The 20790-nt window shown below is 41.7% G+C and overlaps 1 protein-coding gene across 1 annotated transcript in view; it reads left to right on the forward strand.

The window, feature by feature from the left end:
* LOC143933708 (urokinase plasminogen activator surface receptor-like) overlaps positions 1-17984 on the forward strand; it is a 55983-nt gene extending 37999 nt beyond the window's left edge. Inside the window, exons 3-7 of the mRNA XM_077456699.1 lie at positions 1766-1906; positions 4301-4450; positions 11286-11441; positions 13561-13692; positions 16249-17984. Of these exons, the coding sequence (XP_077312825.1) occupies positions 1766-1906; positions 4301-4450; positions 11286-11441; positions 13561-13692; positions 16249-16508 (839 nt within the window). The 3' untranslated portion in view covers positions 16509-17984. The remainder of the gene's footprint in view (positions 1-1765; positions 1907-4300; positions 4451-11285; positions 11442-13560; positions 13693-16248) is intronic.
* Positions 17985-20790: the final 2806 nt, after the last annotated feature.

Here is a 20790-nt window from a genome sequence, read left to right on the forward strand (position 1 = left end):
AGGTGGCCACATCACTCAGCAGCCCCTACGGGGGGTACCGTTACAAACAAATAAGACTTTTTCTTTAATGCATTTAATCCAATGCTGGAATGTTAATGATTAAAAAAAAATATTTCAATGTATAGTTTGCAATTTTCTATATTTACATGTCATCAGCATTTGTAATTCTCTTACATCAATATTGACTGAAAACAGTAGCAATGATCAATAGCCAGAAAGCATGACGTTTATTTATTAAAGGCAAATTCACTATGCAATACAAGTGCACTTGGAAGGGCAATCGCTGTAGATCTGAAGGTAAAATCGGGAATGAGGGAAAGCTCTGCTGATTTCTATCATCCAATCTTGCAAGCAAAATTGCTGTTTTTTTGGGGTTTTTTTTTTTTTCCTTGCATGTCCCCCTCGGATTTACAGAGACTGCACTTCTAGTGCACAGTGGATTTGCCTTTAGTAAATAAACCCTTATATGTCGTGTACATGGTAGAGGCCATGCCAATGAGAGTGCTATCCCTTACACCTCCTGTCCTGTTTGCCCCCCTAAGATTGATGACAAGGTAGGACAGGACACAGAGAGGCATGAGCTCCTGTAGTAAGACCTGGCCAACAAAAGACCTGGATCGTGCAGTGAAGTAGATGTTGGAGAACAGGAGCTCCTGTCAAATGTCGTCACAGTACTTTGCAGAACTAGGAGGCAAGAACATGATCAGTAACAAGAGTAGCAAGACAGGGGGCACCACCATCTGAGTCTAGCACTTTATTAAAGCATTGGAAGCTGAAAACAATATGCACTCACTTGGTGAACACAGTGTATGGACACATCAATGGTAATGCTTGATGTCTGTAGAGTATGTTGGGAAGCTTGCTGACACAGCAGAAGATCCTGGAAACTTGCTTCAGAATGTGCAGGTTTTGGCAGGAAAGTGTAACCAGGCAATGCAGAGTTTGCAGGAAGCCGCTGGATCTGTTAGGTGATGTGGACTAGAAGTCTGCAAGTGATGTGACATCGGAGAGATATTACTGGATCAGGACAGCGCCACGTTAGTGGGTGTGACTACGCGTTTCAGGGCATTTCAGATGGGCAGAAGTTGTCAGGTGGGCAGCGGAAGTACAGATTCACAGATTCAGGACATGAGAGTGTAAACAGGAGTCAGACCGAGGTCAGTATCACAGAAGCATAAGATGAGCCAAGGCAATAAGCAAGATGCAGAGTCAAGAAACAAGCTAAAGTTTGGGTACCCGAGGGATCAAATTCAGGCATAGCCAGAAGGCAAATCGGCTATAACACAACAACAAGCAAGGTCTGGTCACAGGTAACAGGTACTGATAACCACTCAGCAATGATCTTGAGTGTTGCAGTACTTTAAATAGGCCACTGGGTAAACGAGCTGATGCACGCACGGCCCTAATTCTGTGCGCAGGTCTTCAGGCTACTACATGCTCATGTGCAGTTCCTTTAGGCAGGAACATGGCCATGGTCTTCCTGACACCATGGGGTTGATTTTCTAAAACTGGAGAGTGCAAAATCTTGTGAAGCTGTACATGGTAGCCAATCAGCTTTTAACTTCAGCTTTGCCAAAAAAGTCTGGAAGCTGATTGGTTTCTATGCAGAGCTGCACCAGATTTTGCACTTTAGTACATCAATCCCTACACGACAGACTCAGAAGCAATGTTGTTATATTCATGGCAAGAAGTGTCAGTTTAATTAATGGACTCATTTGAACACAATTATGTTTAATTTGCAATATGTTGTCCTCCTCCTCCTCAGATAGCAGCAATACTGTCATGAAAGGGTGCTCTACGACACAGTTGTGCAACCAATCCTCCATCATTGATACAGGAACGACATCAATCTACATGACAGCAAGCTGCTGTGAGACTGACTACTGCAACCTCAACCGGTTCTCAGGTAAGTACTGGTGGCACCAAAGTGTCCCTTTGTTAATTGTTTTGAGTGTAAATTTTAAAACCCCTACAATTTACAGCTTTTGTGTCCCTCTGATTCTGGTTTCACTCTATGCCTAAGGGTTTGACATTCCCCAATTCCAGGGCTACATTTTGCACCTGAAGCTTAGCCTAACCAACTCAACCCTTTCTCAACCTTTTTACCCCAATTGAACCCTTAAAATAATTTTCAGAGCTCAAGTAACCCCATGCTAAGATCGACTCAATGGGGCTAGTAGTAAGAATTCCCCCCTTAAAGACAGGTAAAATGATTATTGGGTTCATGCAGCTGGCTTTTTTCTTTTTTTATTCCACAGTGGTGCGCAAAAACAAAAACCCGTAAGTGATCAACAAAATGTACGTGAACACACACACATAAAAGTGTACCTAAGGGTGTGTCTTTGTCCACCCCAAAGGGGGAGGACCTTACCCTCAACCCCCAGGGCTCAAGGTTGCCGATAACGACAAGGTTCAAACATGGTCCACCTGGCCAAAAGGCCGGGCAGACCCCTTTCCTCATTGTCAGACGAAGCTGACCAATGAATACTAGGTCAGGGGGCTCTCCCGAAGGTACCAGATGGCCACACATTCTCCCCCTAGAGCAGTGGTCATCAGTCCTGTCCTCAGGGCCCACTAACAGGCCAGGTTTGCAAGATAACTGAAATGTATCACAGGTGATATCATTTGCTGCTCAATGATTGCAGTATTTTAGTCTCCATCTCCATAAGGTAATACATAAAACCTGGCCTGTTAGTGGGCCCTGAGGACAGGGTTGATGACCACGGCCCTAGAGTTCAGGCTAGTCCAGAGGACCCACACCCTCCACCCAGTAGAAAAAACTAAAATAAAGTACAAAAAGTGACAAACGTGAGGGAGGAAAATTAATTAATAAATACATAGTGGCCGTGCAAGTGCACTGGCTAGCCCCTGAGGCCCAGTAACAAAAATTTCCCTGGACTTATAGCCAAAAGGCCTAGTCCCTAGAGGCGCAGTGCAGATAATGTTTTTAATGCTTTGATCATGTGCCTGTTCACACAGTGGGGTCCCACACCCAAGTGTTACTAAAGGTACCCCTGGGGTAACCACTCCAGGGGGGCACAGACACCAAGGACTCTCTGCCTTTCCAGCCCTTGATCAGACAAGGTAGACCCATTCAAATCATTAGGCACTGGGCCATTCAATCTACCTGGGGAAATTACTTTCATACCCCGCATCTCCCCAATTTCTTTTCCGGACAGTACTAGCCTTCAAAACCATTATTATATCAGCAGAGATACTGTACAGCCAGCTATTCCTACCAAAAGGCCAGAATAGCACCCCTACTGGATAGATAAGAACAGATACCACACTTGATCTTGGTCAAAAGACTAAGAAGCAGGCTGGCTCTGCCAAATTGGGTTGGACCTGGAATCATGCAGGCACCATCAGATGAGAGATTGATCCACCACAGCTTAAGGAACCCCTAGCAACTTCTGGAGGAACCTTAGGGTTCCATAGAACCCTGGAAGAAAATGGCTGGTCTATCCAATCAAAGTACCTCAAGATGCTCCCATTGGACAAGATGGTGGGTAGGAAGAGTTTAAATCTATGGGAGCCATCAGGGCTTGGCATCGAAGTCGAACCCTAAGCAAGAGAGTAACATCAAGGTCAGAGGGATATGCAGGAAAAGGTTTTCTGGCTTTATAGTATACTAAAGTCCGATCTTAAACCCTATTTCACACCCATAGATGGTTTGAATTTTGGCTAGGTCCTGCTGAACTGAAATTCAAGCCATGAGTGACATTACAAGCACCACCTGGCTCCGCAAAAGTCAATTTAAAAATCATCCGAGCTGGGTGGAAAATGCTTGCTCAGTGAGTGCATACCATCATATGTAGTCATGTTTGGCAATGACATTGTATTTAGTATCTACGGGTGCTACCTGGATACAGTGGTAGGCAGTAGAGATTCCTCTGTACATGCTGTTATCTGTGAATGTTGGCCCCAACATTGTTCTCTCACCTAATCGAACTATCTGCAGATCCTGGTACTTGAAGACAGCTGCCATGACTGATTATGGGGGTTCCAAGTGACTGCTTGATGGTGTCAAAGTACAGATTTCGCTTTTTGAAAATTGCCAATATATTCTGCCACCACAGCCATGTTTGTATGTTGGGAATCAGAAGGAGCCAGGGGCTGCAGAGTTATACTATTAATGACACATTGTTTGGCATTCCTTTAGGTATCTGGACAATATGGGTGGGGCAGAAATAAGTTAGCACTGTATATGACTTTCAAACCACTGTAACAGCCACTGTGAACTTTGATGTATGGCTGAAAAAATGAGACAATGACAATGTGATCTGTTTTATCCCAACAGCCTCCAGGGTGTTTTCAAACCGCTTGCAATGTAATGTCTGTAATAACTCCATCACTACCTCCACCACCGTCACCTGTACCCCTAAACAGACCTTGTTTTGTGATGAAGTAAATAACAACTGTGTGGATGTCATCACAATGGAAACTAACGGTGAGACGACTTGTCATCCATCTATCTATCTATAGCTATCTACCTCTATCTATCCATGCTATCTATCTCTATCTATCCATGCTATCTATCTCTATCTATCCATGCTATCTATCTATGCTATCTATCTATCTATCTCTATCTATCCATGCTATCTATCTATCTATCTATCTATATCTATCTATGCTATCTATCTCTATCTATCCATGCTAGCTATCTCTATCTATCCATTCTATCTATCTCTAGCTATGCTATCTATCTATCTATCTATCTATCTATCTATCTATCTATCTATCTATCTATCTATCTATCTATCTATCTCTATCTATCCATGCTATCTATCTATCTCTATCTATCCATGCTATCTATCTCTATCTATCCATGCTATCTATCTCTATCTATGCTATCTATCTCTATCTATGCTATCTATCTATTTATCTATATCTATCCATGCTATCTATCTATTTATCTATCTATCTATCTATCTATCTATCTATCTATTCATATACTGTATCCCAATCTATCTTTATATTCTCCTTGGTTGAAATCTCGGTCAATACACTATCTGCATACAGTTTGCATGTTCTCCCTGTGCTTTCATGGGCTTCATTCCATGCTCCAAAACATGCTGGTATATTAATTGGCTTTTATCTAAATTGGACCTTGTATGTGTGTACAAATTGGCTATGCACAGAGGTCATCATATTCTGCATGCCTGTCCCAAGCCAAACAATTTTATAAGAAAAGACCTGGTGACCTACCTTGTAAACAAATGATCTATCTTTCTATCTATCTATCTATCTATCTATCTATCTATCTATCTATCTATCTATCTATCTATCTATCTATCTATCTATCTACACTATATTACCAAAAGTATTGGTACGCCTGCCTTTACACGCACATGAACTTTAATGGCATCCCAGTCTTAATCCGTAGGGTTCAATATTGAGTAGGCCCACCCTTTGCAGCTATAACAGCTTCAACCCTTCTGGAAAGAGAAGTGTGTATAAGGGAATGTTTGACCATTCTTCCAGAAGCATATTTGTGAGGTCAGGAACTGATGTTGAATGAGAAGGCCTAGCTCGCATTCTCTGCTCTAATTCATCCCAAAGGTGTTCTATCGGGTTGAGGTCAGGACCAGTCAAGTTCTTCCACCCCAAACTCGCTCATCCATGTTTTTATGGACCTTGCTTTGTGCACTGGTGTGCAGTCATGTTGAAAGAGGAAGGGGCCATCCCCAAACTTCCCACAAACTTAGGAGCATGAAATTGTCCAAAATGTCTTGGTATGCTGACGCCTTAAGAGATCCCTTTCACTGGAACTAAGGGGCCAAGCCCAACCCCTGAAAAAAAAACACACACACCATAATCCCCCCCCCCCCCCACCAAATTATTTGGACCAGTGCACAAAGCAAGGTCCATAAAGACATGGGTGAATGAGTCCTGACCTCAAACCGGTAGAACACCTTTTGGGATGAATTAAAGCAGAGACTGCAGGCCAGGCCTTCTTGTCCAACATCAGTGCCTGACCTCACAAATGCACTTCTGGAAGAATGGTCAAACATTTCCATTAGACACAAACCATTCTATTTCCAATCAACGCTAGTCCCGCAGACACTTCTTACATGGAAACCAATCTGTGTTTAACAATTCTCTTGATCTAGGTGTTGCAGCTCCCTTATATATCCACTGGGTGATGGAATGGAATCTATAGCAAATATTGGGAGAAAGAGAACGCACAGCTGCCCTAGTGTGATAACGTTCATTTAAAATCCTGTATGAAAAGAAAAAGTTGCACTCACAAACGGAGACTGTATGCCTCCTCTCCTGGCCTGTTCCGAGGACTGGGCTCCCAGATTTAAGAAGTGGGGATGGATGATGTGGGATCCTGGCTGCAGCGTCCCGCTGGACAGTACATTGAGCCACCCATGCGCCCGGACCAGCTGGTGCTGCGTGATGTCAATCCTGGCCACGATGGGAGGTGGTAACAGGGGGATCGTCTCCCCAAGCAGTTGCTATGGCAACATGTTTTGGAGGCGCTGCCTCCTTCTTCAGGTGGCACCCTTCCTCTCCATAACCACATTATAAGAGGTGGTAACGGGTAGATCGTCTCCCTGATCGGTTGCGATGACAACATGTTTCGGAGGCATGGCTTCCTTCTTCAGGTCACACCCTTCCGGTTCAAAATCACATTATATATGGGACCCAAAACACATCCCCGGAAGAAATCTTAAAGAAACCAGGTCAGGGGTATGGAGTTCACATAATATTAAAAAGGATGAGTAACCATCAACCTAACATAAAATGCATTATTCATTACAATTTAATAATTAAAATAATCATATCTACGGCCATAAAAATGAATTAAGATCATAACTGCAGTAATATTATTAACAGTACAACTCATATTGAGGAAAATCACATTGAGAATAAACACATTAGAAAAAACACATTTGATCTCTACACTCATGTATAATAAACTAGTATTAGAAAATTATTATATTAAATAATTAAATTTTTATATATTTAAAAAGGAAATTGATGTTATTTAGGATTACAATAAGAATTTAATTGATTTTTAAATTGGAGGACCCCAGCCTTATAATACTTTTAAATCAGGGTACCTATCTCCAACTCCTCTTTAAGCCCCTCAGGTGTCATACTATTTAAGGTAAATATCCAGAAGGACTCCTGCTTACATAAACGGGTAAAATGGCATGGAACAATATGCTTGTCTATTTTTTGTTCTATAAATCTACGGTGCTCGCTAAAACGGGTGTGCATGGCTCGCACCGTCCTATCTACATACAAGAAACCACAAGGGCACCTCAACCCCTACACAACAAATTGGGTGCTACAACAAATGAACTGTTTAATATGGAAAATACGTCCATCTCTGCTGGTAAAGGTTTTTTGGCCATGAGAAATAAACTTACACGCTTTACATTTACTCAGCTTACACTTGTGGCACCCTATGGTATAAAAAAAAATTGGGGAATATTATTAGCCTTAGTAGCATGTTTTTCTCTTATGCAGTTAGGTGCAATGAGACTTTTGACATTGGTGGCCTGTCTGAACACTACTTTGGGTCTTTTGGGAAGAACTGTACCCAACGCTTTGTCTTGTCGCAATATGGGCCAATGTTTTTGAACTGCTTTCTTAATGGCCCAATGGAAACATCATGGGGCTTTATTTATCACGAGATTTAATGACCAACATCGTGCCATTAAGAAAGCAGTCCAAAAACATTGGCCCATATTGGGACAAGGTTAAGCATTGGGTAGAGTTCTTCCCAAAAGACCCAAAGTAGTGTTCAGACGGGCCACCAATGTCAGAAGTCTCATTGCAAATAGCCGCATAAGAGAAAAACATGCGACTAAGGCTAATAATAATCCCCAATTTTTTTTTTTGAGGACCAACTCAATATTGAACCCTACGGACTAAGACTGGGTTGCCATTAAAGTTCATGTGCGTGTAAAGGCAGGCGTCCCAATACTTTTTGGTAATATAGTCTATCTATCTATATATGTCTTCTGAATTTTTGCCTTCAATGGTTGCTAAAATAAGAGTAGGTGGGTTGAAGGAGCGACTGAACAAAAGAGGTGACACGATCTCCTGTTAGCAGACCTTATACGGTCACGCTATTTGCACTGGAAGTGGATAGGGGAAGAGTTTAGCTACCCTCAGCATTTCTGGCAGGATCACATGGAACAACGCACGCTCTGCACTGCACAGCTTTTCCCAGTATTATTATTTTTTTTCAATTATATATTTTTTTGGCCATATTTGGCATTTAAAGCACCAACATCTTTGTGCAACGATTAGCTCACCGCATCCTATTTTAACCTCAAACTGTAACAACAGCGGCACCCAGAAGGCTGTTTCATCAAACGTACCGGCTGCCTCCCTTGTTATATTAAATAAATCCTCCTAACTTCATTTACATTCTGTTTTTTGATGTTAGCGTCAGAGCTCTCTATCCCATCTCTTCATAACACTCCATGAAATGTATCCGCTGGTTACATATTGCTGTCTGCCACATGGATCGTGGATGTGGAATACACAATAGCCAAAAGGGAACCTGTCTTACTTGTTTCAGGTCACTGACTCATTAGTTAACTAAGTAAGACAGCGACAGCCTCAAAATGTTCACTTTAAAAAAATTTGTGTATGACTGCTTTATTTTATTTTCACCCTGATAGGTTGCATTTAAAGCGCAAATTTGCTTTTATGGTAGTTGTGTTCATTTGTCTTTTTGCCATTTGTAGGAGTATTTTCTTAGCTTTGTTCCCTAGTATGTAGATAGATTAGGTCTATAAAAAAGGATAAGAGCGCCAATACTCAAGATAAAGCTTTGTGAACAAAAGAGGTCAGAAAGTATATCCAATGCATTTCAGGGGCTCAAAATGCTCCTTCATCACACAGGCAACCCATGCCTTAATCTTAATTTCCCATAATACTTGCCCAGTATTATCGTACATCATTGCCAGCATACAAGCCCTGATGAAGGGGGTTGCAAACTCATGAAACGTGTTGGATATACTTTATGACCCTTTGTTGTGAATACTAAACATTTACTAGACTTAATTTTGAGTCGTGGCACTGTCTTCCTTTTATAAAGACATCAAACTGCTCTGGGGATCTCCAGGAGCACCCCAGATGATGGAGAGAAGCCCCCAAGGGTTGGAGTAGTTACCCATTCTAATGCACACTTGAGTCCAGCACCCTACCTACACATTTTTTTTTTTAGCAGAGATGGATTAAAGCAGAATAGGCCCTTAGGTTATGTAGTAGCTTTGCCGCCCACCCCCTATTAGACACCAATTGCCTATAAAAACATCTTTGACCAATTTGCTGTCCACTTGATTTACTGCAGGAGCATGAAGGTTGTAGCTGGCCCCCTGGGGCTCTGGCCCAGGTTGCCTTGTGTGGATGATCAGGCTCTGCCCTTCTACACTCTGTGGTTCTATTTGCTGGCCTCTGTGTCCTGTAGAAGCATAGGGGTCAGCATGCATGCATTGGGGGACCCAAATATCCGACACCACCAAAAGTTAAGACTCCAAACAAATTTGTTATTTCATTTCTGCCAGCAAATCTGTTATTTCCCACTTACTTTAGCAAGATGACAACTGCATTCTACCGTGAAATCATGCAGCGGTGTTGTCACCCTATGGAATGAGGAGTATTAGATGGGTGTGTAGTTTTAAATTGACTTTAACGAGACACTGTCATTTTTCCCATTTAGGGCAGTGTGTTTCTAAAGTCCACCCACCCACTGTTTATTTCTTTTGCACTATCCAACTTTTTCTGTGCTGTCCATCCCTTTTCTCTTCTTATGTCTACTGAAGCAAAAGGGCAATCACCAACAGTCACAGTCTCTGACAATCTCCTACAGCATGTCTACAATCTCTGATCATCCCTTGTAGCATGTCTACAGTCCCTGACCATCACGCATAGCATGTCCTTAGTCTCTGTTAATTTCTTGTAGCATACCCATAGACTTTGACCATGTCTTGAAGCATACCCATAGTCTCTAACATCTCTTGAAGCATACCCATAGTCTCTGACATCTCATGTAGCATGCCCATAGTCTCTGACCATCTCTTAAAGCATACCCATAGTCTCTGACCATCTCTTGAAGCATGTTCATAGTCTCTGACCATCTCTTGAAGCATACCCATGGTCTCTGACCATCTCCTTGAAGCATTTTCATAATCTCTGACCATCTCTTGTAGCATGCCCATAGTCTCTTACCATTTCTTAAAGCATGCCCATAGCCTCTGACCATCTCTCTTGTAGCATACCTTTAATCTGTGACCACCCCTTAAAGCATGTCCATAGTCTGTAACCATCTCTTGTAGCACGTCCTTAGCCTTTGACTATTTCTTCTATAATGCCCATAGCTTTTTACCATCTAATGAAACATACCCATAGTTTAGGACCATAGCCTCTGACCATCTCATGTAGCATGCCCATAATCTCTGACTATCTCTTGTAGCATGACCATAGTCTCTGACCATCTCTTGTAGCATGCCCATAGTCTCTTACCATTTCTTGAAGCATGAACATAGTCTCTGACCATCTCTTGTAGCATTCCCTGAATCTGTGACCATCTCTTGAAGCAGGTCCATCTCTTGTAGAATACCCATAGTCTTTGACCATCTCTTGAAGCATACCCAGAGTCTCTGACCATCTCATACGGCACACCCATAGTTTCCTACCATCTCTTGTAGCATGCCCATAGTCTATTACCATCTCTTGAAGCACGAACATAGCCTCTGACCATCTCTTGTAGCATGCCCTTAATCTGGGACCATCTCTTGAAGCATGTCCATAGTTTCTGACCATCTCTTGTAGCATGCCCTTAGTCCGTGACCATCTCTTGAAGCATGTCCATAGTATCTAAATATCTCTTGTAGCATGCCCATAGTCTCTGACCATCTCTTGAAGCTTTCCCATAGTCTTCAACCATCTCTTGTAGCATGTCCTTAGTCTCTGGCCATCTCTTGTAGCGTGTCTACAGTCTCTGACCATCTCTTGCAGCACGGTCTCTAACTCTGCCTTCTTTGACAGCTTTCTGTAGAGTTACTTTCATTGAACATTGTTTGTGTCCCATTAGTAATGCAATTGGCCGCAATCGAGGCTCCCATATGGGCTTCCTGTGGGCCCCAACATTTCATTAAAGCCTTCATTGCTGGATGAACCAAATACAACTTCAACCATCAACTCCACCCTCCTTACATCATTATGTTTACTAAAGACAATGATTTCCACATGTAATGCAAATTCACAAGTGGTTGTTTCTTCTATAAATCCGTTATTTCCATCCATTACAGGTTCCTCTCAAATACAAACATACAGCAAAGGCTGCGGTTCAGGAAATATAGGAGATACATGCACAAATCTGTTTGCCTACAACACGGGGAATTATCAGCGATACACCTATTTATCATGCTGCACGGGCAACCTCTGTAACAGTGCTCAAAAATCCAGTAAGTACAATATCACCCAATAAGTTTGTTGCCATGTTTACAGTATACAGTCAAAGCTCGAAATAGTCACACTAGTTCAAGAGATGAACGACACCCACATCCCATATTAAAGCTCCACCCAAAAATGGAACTTCCGTTTTTTCGATTCCCCCCCCCCTCCGGTATCACATTTAGCACATTTCAGGGGGGAGAGGGAGCAGATAGCTGTGGAATACAAATATTTTGCTCCCACTTCCGGGCATAGATATCCGAGCCACCCCTGAGTATCAACGCCACTTTCCGCCCCTGCTGTATTCTGGGAGACACTTGGGTCCCAGAAAACAGCAGGGACCAGTGGGATAGCGCAGTAGGGAGCTAGGAAGTTCACTTCCTGATTCCCTCACAAAGGATGGCGGCACCCGACAGCCAAGGGATAGATCGGCTTCGGGTGCCGACATCGCGGGCACCCTGGACAAGTAAGTGTCCATATTTTAAAAGTCAACGTCTGCAGTATTTGTAGCTGCTGACTTTAACAAAAAAAAAAAAAAACGGCAGAACTCCGCTTTAAGGAATTTATGAAGAAGAACTGGAAAGGGGGATTTTAATGGTGCCCAAGATATACACAGACATTTTTTTTTTTTAATAAAACATTTTTATATTTTATTCATTCCAATATTAAAAAGAGTAAACAATGTTGTGTCTCAAGGACAGAAAAAACACATAAAATTGTCACAACACAACAGAGAACAATATGATGCATATGAAGCTATATAAAGCTATATAAATGCCTGTTTGCTCAACATATTTTACTATATTGCTTCTTCAGGAGCTGTAAGGCATATGTTGGCTACAAAGAAAAACAAAAAAGAAATATCAACATATATAACAATTTGTTACAGATCATAATAAACATATATGTATAGCAAGAAAATATTTCAACAGTAAACAGCCAACAGGGCATATAACACCCTGCTCAATGGTCTATGACTTGTAGTTTACAACGAAACTCACCTATCATGTGTATGATAAACAAATGTATTAGATACCTGTTGTTCAAGTAACAAGAGCAGAAAAGGGAACATATAATCCAACAATGTAGATCGCATGATAAGCACCAGAAAAAACAGAATCACTGCCAAATACATATAACAATACAGCAATGAAAGTCAATGCCTCCCAAAAGGTTGCAGGAATAACTCAAAATAGATGAAAACAGATAGAGCAAGGGGGAGGGGGTGGGGAAAGGGGGAAGGGATTGTTGGGGAAGGGGAAGGGGGCCTTACATTACCTTAAGCCAATATCCAGGGAAATGCCCCGACGGGGGCTTTAGCATTATCACGTAGTTATACAACAAAGAATATGTTCTTAGCGTTAAGCATCCAGGGAAGGAACATACAACTCCCAACAATGCAACCCCAGATTGAATGAGGCTCACAAGGGGATGAGACCCCATCTAGAAAAAAAGGGTATATAGAATATAAAATGTAAGGGAGAAACTTCAAACTACATTTAAGAGAACTACATAGATGACCGGCTGGTGAGAAACTCTCCATACAAAGGGAGACTTAAAAATCACTTACTAGTAGGCCCACCAAGGATGCATCCACAGCACCCACCATTCCAACAACAGCCCTGTTTAAATGGGCTGACCTCCAATCTGCCAGCATCTGACATTGCCAGTGGAATGCAAACGCGAAAAGTACCACTGCGCATGCGTGAACGTCACAGGGCTGTGACGTCACACGCAAGCGCGGCAAGTCCCAGGCCACAATCTTGGAAAGTCTGTCAACAGAGACAGGCACCCTAGGCTGCTCTCCTGATTAGTCTGAAAACACCCCCCACCCACCCACCTCTATTATGTAGGGAGGCATGCTGTAGTTCACAGCAGATAGTTTGGAAGGCTGATAAATTTGATCAAGATTTCAGTTCAGTGCACAGGAAATTACAGGGACCCTAGATTTCTGGTAGGATCAACAGACATTTTTCTGCATTAACAGAGAATATGCATAGCCTACAAAGCTAATGCTGTCACTACATCTAAATCCTGGTCAGCTGCAATATATTACATTTTGTTCTTGTGTTTAGAAACACTGCAAGACATGTTCTCTGAGATATAAGTATATTGTCTGTCTCTCCACAGTTCCCATTTTAACTAATGACAATGGAATTAAGTGCTATGGCTGTAAGGACAATGGGAACAACGAATGCGCACCGGAAAAACAGCAGACGGTGACTTGCAAAGGCACGCTTCTCCGATGCATGGAGATCTTCGGTAATTACAGATATACTTATTTTTACACCGCAGTACTTAGAATCAACAAGCCCCTTTCAAGTACATATTTCAGCTACACCCCACTGCAATGCAAAGCAATTTAATTTAAAAAAAAAAATTTACCTTTATACATTGTAACTTTTTTTTTTTCTTTATTATATGTATAAAACCGTTTTACATATTTCATTCATGGTACACCACCAGAATTTCTAAGGTGTGGTTTATAAGGAGGGAGAACGGCAGAAGCTGTTAACTTTCAGGCTGTCTCTCTCTGATTAAAACTTAAAACTGTAATTCTCCCCTTGAGTCAACTCCCGTTGGTCCTGAGAACCATCAATAGAATTGATTAACTCAACTCACTAAATACCTAACCAATTCAAGTGTAAGCAAATCAATATGTGCTAATATACATACTGTATATTGAAATTATTCAAAGAGCTTTCAAAAGTGCTGGGTGCTTGTAGACCCCGTGTAAACAAATCTGAACACATACTTGAGTTGTTTAAGGTGTAGTTTTTTTGGGGAGAAGAGTGCTGTACATTTAAAAAAAAGACATTTTATTGGTGGAGAAGTTGTCAGTTTACTGACTTTGTGTAAGTTGTTTTTTTTTGGTTTGTTTTTTTAGATAGAAGTAATTGTTCTAGATAGTGCTGAATATCTGGGTTTAGTTTACTTTAGTGTGTAGATAAAATCTGGAGACTTCCCATTCTGGCTTCATTGGGGTTCACGTGTGTTAAAGACAGAGTTCCCATACCTTAGGGCTTGAGTGCCATTGAGTTCCCAATCTAGGGTCATTAGGGCTCAAGTGAGTAAAAGCCAGAGGAATTCCATTCATGCCTCATTAGAGCTCAAGTGTGTAAAAGGAAGAGAATTCCCATTTCTGTGTTATTGGATCTCAAGTGTGTGAATACAAGAGTTCTCATTGCTGTGTCTTTGGAAGTCAAGTGAATAAAGGGCAGTGAGTGCCCATACCTGTTTCATTAGGGTTTAACTGTGCCGGTGAGTTCCCATTGCCCGTCATTAGGGCATAAGCGTGTTGAATTTCTAAGTCATTAGGGGTTGGTGTTCGAAATCCAGTGATTTCCAGTTCCTGTGTCCCCATTTCTGTGCCATTAGGGTTTGAGTATGCAAAGGCTGGAGAGTTCCCATTTCTGTGTCATTAGGGCTCAAGAGTATAAAAGTCAAAGAGTTCCCATTCTTGTGTCATTATAGCTCAAGAGTATAAAAGTTGAAGAAGAGTTCCCATTTCTGTGTCATTAGGGCTCAAGTGTATAAAAGTCGAAGAGTTGTCATTTTTGTGTCATTAGGGCTCAACAGCATAAAAGTCGAAGAGTTCCCATTAGTGTGTCATTGGGGCTCAAGAGTATAAAAGTCGTAGAGTTCCCATTCTTGTGTCATTATAGCTCAAGAGTATAAAAGTTGAAGAGTTCCCATTTCTGTGTCATTAGGGCTCAAGTGTATAAAAGTCGAAGAGTTGCCATTCTTGTGTCATTAGGGCTCAACAGCATAAAAGTCGAAGAGTTCCCATTAGTGTGTCATTGGGGCTCAAGAGTATAAAAGTCGAAGAGTTCCCATTGGTGTGTCATTGGGGCTCAAGAGTATAAAAGTCGAAGAGTTCCCATTAGTGTGTCATTGGGGCTCAAGAGTATAAAAGTCGAAGAGTTCCCATTGGTGTGTCATTGGGGCTCAAGAGTATAAAAGTTGAAGAGTTCCCATTGGTGTGTCATTGGGGCTCAAGAGTATAAAAGTCGAAGAGTTCCCATTAGTGTGTCATTGGGGCTCAAGAGTATAAAAGTCGAAGAGTTCCCATTGGTGTGTCATTGGGGCTCAAGAGTATAAAAATCGAGGAGTTCCCATTAGTGTGTCATTGAGGCTCAAGAGTATAAAAGTCGAAGAATTCCCATTAGTGTGTCATTGGGGCTCAAGAGTATAAAAGTCGAAGAGTTCCCATTAGTGTGTAATTGGGGCTCAAGAGTATAAAAGTCGAAGAGTTCCCATTGGTATGTCATTGGGGCTCAAGAGTATAAAAGTCAAAGAGTTCCCACTCTTGTGTTATTTGGGCTCTTTTTAAAAAAAAAAAATAATAATTATTTAACATTTATACAGAACAGGTACAGAGCAAAAGGCAGACAAAACTTGTTCTGCCAATATCCAGAGCATTCAATATAAAAAAAGAAGACACAACACAGTTTCCAATAGCTCAAACTGAAAAAACAATGCATATCAGGGACCAGTTGAGCTCTAACAACTGACCCCATAGATTTTAAAACACAGTAAAGATCGTGAGCTGCATCAGATATATCTGGCTTCTCCTGCTAGGTTCCTCCTCATGACAAACAAAGTTCGTCACCCTGGGGTCAGTATAGGAAAAGCAAAAAGGAGGTCCATATAGTGTGAACTCCTATTGTCATTAGAGTATGAAGTTAGGAGCCAAATCCTAAAAGGGTATTACAAAGGAGGAACTAAGGATGAGGGAGGACTCACAGTCATAAATTCATTAACAAAAAATGACAGACCTGTGATTTTAAAATAACACCTCTTTCCTGTATCCTTCAGACGATCAACGGCGGACTATTATGAAAGGATGCTGTACAGTAGCTTTCTGCTCTTCCACTGACCTGGCACAGCCCACTGACCCGTCACCACAACAAACTCGTATATCGGAAATCATGTGCTGCGCTGGAAGTTTTTGTAACAACTTCAACCAAACAATCTCCACTGATGTCATCACCCCTAGCAGCACTGCCTATAGGAACACAGACTTCAGTATTCTAGCTGTCTTTATATGCGTAATATTTGCTTTTATAGGACACTAGCATTTCTTGCTACCACGTGCTTGTACAAAAAGACTTATTATTTATATTGCGGGATGCTGCGGGCAAGCTGGACATGGACACAAAAAGGCTTCTGGTGATGGACCTCTTCCTCTTAAACGCAGCAACCAGTGTTGTTTTCACCAGGATGCCAGGTGCATCAGAACCCGAGAACCGCCTAATTTAAGTAGACTGATAGAACCTTCTCCTCAAAGTCCGTATCTAAGAGATGGAATTCCATGTATACAGCCAGCAGTCAATGCTGTCCGAAGGTGGACAACAATGGAAACTGAAGTGGTGCACCACTTCTGCGGTGGTCCAGAAACAACTTTTTTCCAATAAAAGTCAATCTACAGTAGCCAACATGCAGTGGTGGACAAGCTCAACAACAATTTGCAAGTGGCTGCCCAACTACAAATACTTATTCACTGTGTATAGGTAGCTTCCTACCTGCCCGTGACCAGTGTCCAGGTCTGATAGTAGAGGGGGTTCCAGCCATGCCTCTATGTAGAATATATGGGCCCCTAAGTCTTAAAGGGCCCCTGTGTAGCTGCACAGTCTGCACAAATAGTATATCAATATCTGCTGTTGTCCTCATTCGGCTGTGTCTTACTGCATCTCTGCTGTTGGCCAGATGTGAGCCCATTGATTGACAGATGAAGAGAGTCTTGTAAAGTGTGATAAAACACATGATGATATTATTTTCCACAATTTATTGCCAGTAGCAATCTTTAAGAATCTCAAATGTCTAAAAAATCAATTTCTGCTCTTGATGAATTCTGTATAATCAGCGTATTCCTATCTGGAATGAAGAGACCCTTCCAAAGGGCAAGTAAAATCACATAGTCCATTCCTCTGTGGCTCTTCTAAGTGTTGTTCTACGTTTGACTACAGAATTAAATATTATATCTGGTTACTCATACCTACACAATGGATTCTGGAATATCAATCAGGATCTACTGGCTCAGACTGGGAAACAGACCAGCAAGCATGGAGTATGGATTAAGGGAATTATTATTTGTGCTGCCAGTTTCTTCATCAGTCCTCAGTATGACTAGCTGGCTTCTTAAACTAGACAGTTCAAAAGTCCAATAATGAAATGCAAATGGCTGTAACCCATAAAACCAAATGAGATTTCAGTATGCATCAGTAAGTTTGCTGAGAGATAACCGAGTTCCATTGTTTTTGTAAAATATTTATTTTCATTGCCTTATTGAATAAGCCCAAGCTGTCATTGAGTTAAAGTAAACCAGTACCATGGATAAGCTAGCCAAAGAGGTGCATTCCCTTCCTTTTTATTACTATGGCTTGCCACCCCAATCCTCCACCGGAGCACCATATAAAAAGAATCACTTGTGCACAGTTTAGGCTTTTATGCTCCTCTTACCCCCTTAAATGAAAAGCAGAACATTGCAGGGTCCAAAATGTAAAAAAATATATAAAGATTATAATTTTAATAAATAAAGTATTTAAAAAGTTGCAATTTGTACAGATTGTTTGTAGCAGCTAAAAGCAAAACCAAAATCAATAGTTGGCATTTAATAGCGAATGCCATATATTGGCAATTTTATCTATTGTACAATTTTACTGTAAAATTTGTTTTGCTGAACTATTTTTTTTTTCCAGTCTAATTTAAATTATTCCTTTTTTTTTTTCTAAATGTATTTCATGTCTTGTCAGAAAGATACTTGGGTGTAAGTGATCTCTTAAAAGTGCCTGCTTTGCTATTTTACTCAAAACATTCATTACCTTGTTTCCCAAGAAAAGGCAAAGAAAAGTCAGTCTAACCCGCCCCCCCCCACAGCACTCACTAGACTTGTAGCCTAATCCATGAACAGCGCAGGTTTTTGTGCCTAAAACAGTCCATAAGCACCAAAGGGTCTTCTCTACGGAAAAAAATAATATTTTTGAAGAAAGAGATGTTGCCAACTGATTAAAAAGAAAAGTGCTCAAAGTCAGCAATGTAGACAGTATACAAGCCAGTAGTTCAGAATACCAGTCAAACCATCTTGAAAAAATGGATATTGGTGTATCCCTAGTTATCAGGCAGCCATATCCTTGCTAGCTGCATTGCTGGATGACTGCAGGGGGGGTGGAGGGTGCCTTGTGTAAATGCTACATGTACCCTGTCCCCTGAGGGACAATAACCTGAAAAAACATTTGAAGTTAGAACTCTTCCTAAAGCTGAGGTGTGTTTAAGTGGAAATAAACAGTGGGGTGGGAATGGCCATTGACCAACATTTGTCGTAATTTTCAAGTATGTACAAGATACACTCTTAACTCTGGGCTTGCAGTCCTCCAGTGGTGTTGAGCTCCCCACATTCCCTGCCATGTCCTTCTCCTCTTCTTCCAGGTCCATCATCTTCTTGATCCACCAATTGGGCAGATACTGATGATGTAACTCATGCAAAACAAAACCAAAGAAAATTCCCAGGTCAATTCACCAACCAGTCTGCTGACCAACAGAATTACATAGTTACACAGTAGGTGAGGTGGAAAAAAGACACAGGTCCATCAAGTCCAACCTATGTGTGTGATTAGATGTCAGTATTACATTGAATACCCCTGTATATTGTGGTCGTTCAGGTGCTTATCTAATAGTTTCTTGAAACTATTGATGCTCCCCGCTGAGACCACCGCCTGTCGAAGAGAATTCCACATCCTTGCTGCTCTTACAGTAAAGTACCCTCTACGTCAGGGATATGCAATTAGCGGACCTCCAGCTGTTGCAAAACTACAAGTCCCATCATGCCTCTGCCTCTGGGTGTCATGCTTGTGGCTGTCAGAGTCTTGCTATGCCTCATGGGACTTGTAGTTCTGCAACAGCTGGAGGTCCGCTAATTGCATATCCCTGCTCTACGTGGTTTAAGGTTAAACTTCTTTTCTTCTCATTTTAATGAGTGGCCACGATTCTTGTTAAACTCCCTTCTGTGAAAAAGTTTTATACCTATTGTGGGGTCACCAGTACGGTATTTGTAAACTGAAATCATATCCCCTCTCAAGCGTCTCTTCTCCAGAGAGAATAAGTTCAGCGCTCGCAAATCTTTCCTCATCACTAATATCCTCCAGACACTTTATTAGCTTAGTTGCCCTTCTCTGTACTCGCTCCATTTCCAGTACATCCTTCCTGAGGACTGGTGCCCAGAACTGGACAGCATACTCCAGGTGCGGCCGGACCAGAGTCTTGTAGAGCCGGAGAATTATCGTTTTATCTCTGGAGTTGATCCCCTTTTTAATGCCAATATTCTGTTTGCTTTGTTAGCAGCAGCTTGGCATTGCATGCCATTGTTGAGCCTATCATCTACTAGGACCCAGAGGTCCTTTTCCATCCTGGATTCCCCCAGAGGTTCTCCCCCCAGTGTATAGATTGCATTAATATTTTTGCCACCCAAATGCATTAGTTTACATTTTTTTACATTGAACCTCATTTACTATGTAGTTGCCCAACCCATTAATTTATTCAAATCTTTGTGCAAGGTTTCCACATCCTGCGGAGAAGTTATTGCCCTACTTAGCTTAGTATCATTTACAAATACAGAGATTGAACTGTTTACCCCATCTCCATCCTCCAGGTCGCTTATGAACAAATTAAACAGGACTGGTCCCAGCACAGGACCCCACTACCCACCCCTGAGCATTCCGAGTACTCCCCATTTATCACCACCCTCTGAACTCGCCCTTGTAGCCAGTTTTCAATCCATGCACTCACCCTATGGTCCATGCCAACGGACCTTATTTTGTACAGTAAAAATTTATGGGGAACTGTGTCAAATGCTTTCGCAAAATCCAGATATACCACGTCTACGAGCTCATTAACTTGTTGGTGTTGTTTTGCATGCGTTGCCCTTCCATGTGCTCCTTATTGTGAAGGTCAGGTATAGGTGGGGCCATTTGTTTGTCACTGATGACGCAACTCCAATGAATGTGTCCTAGAGTTTCACTAGCTCAGCACCTGGCTCCATACAGATGCCAGGACTGTACACTGTACTCGGCATGCACCGTTGTCAGTGACAAACATTGCTAGCAGGCAAATAGGAATGATACATTCTTTTCCACCCTATGGCACCACCTGCTGGCAAATTTTACTTTTTTAGGGTTTTTTTCTACTCCCACCTGCTGTACACAGATTTGGGACATCACATGAAGGCCTTATTAGACATTACGAAGCTTAAAAATATACCTAGAGTAAAATCTCAAAGTTTTTCCACATCCCGCAGGTAGAATTAAATTCAACCCTCCATAGAACTCACATAGTTCGACTTGATGGACTTGTGTGTTTTTTCAA

This window comes from Lithobates pipiens, unplaced genomic scaffold, assembly GCF_037356315.1.
Source record: "Lithobates pipiens isolate NorthernLeopardFrog02 unplaced genomic scaffold, aLitPip1_a1.2 Scaffold_27, whole genome shotgun sequence".
NCBI lineage: Eukaryota > Metazoa > Chordata > Amphibia > Anura > Ranidae > Lithobates > Lithobates pipiens.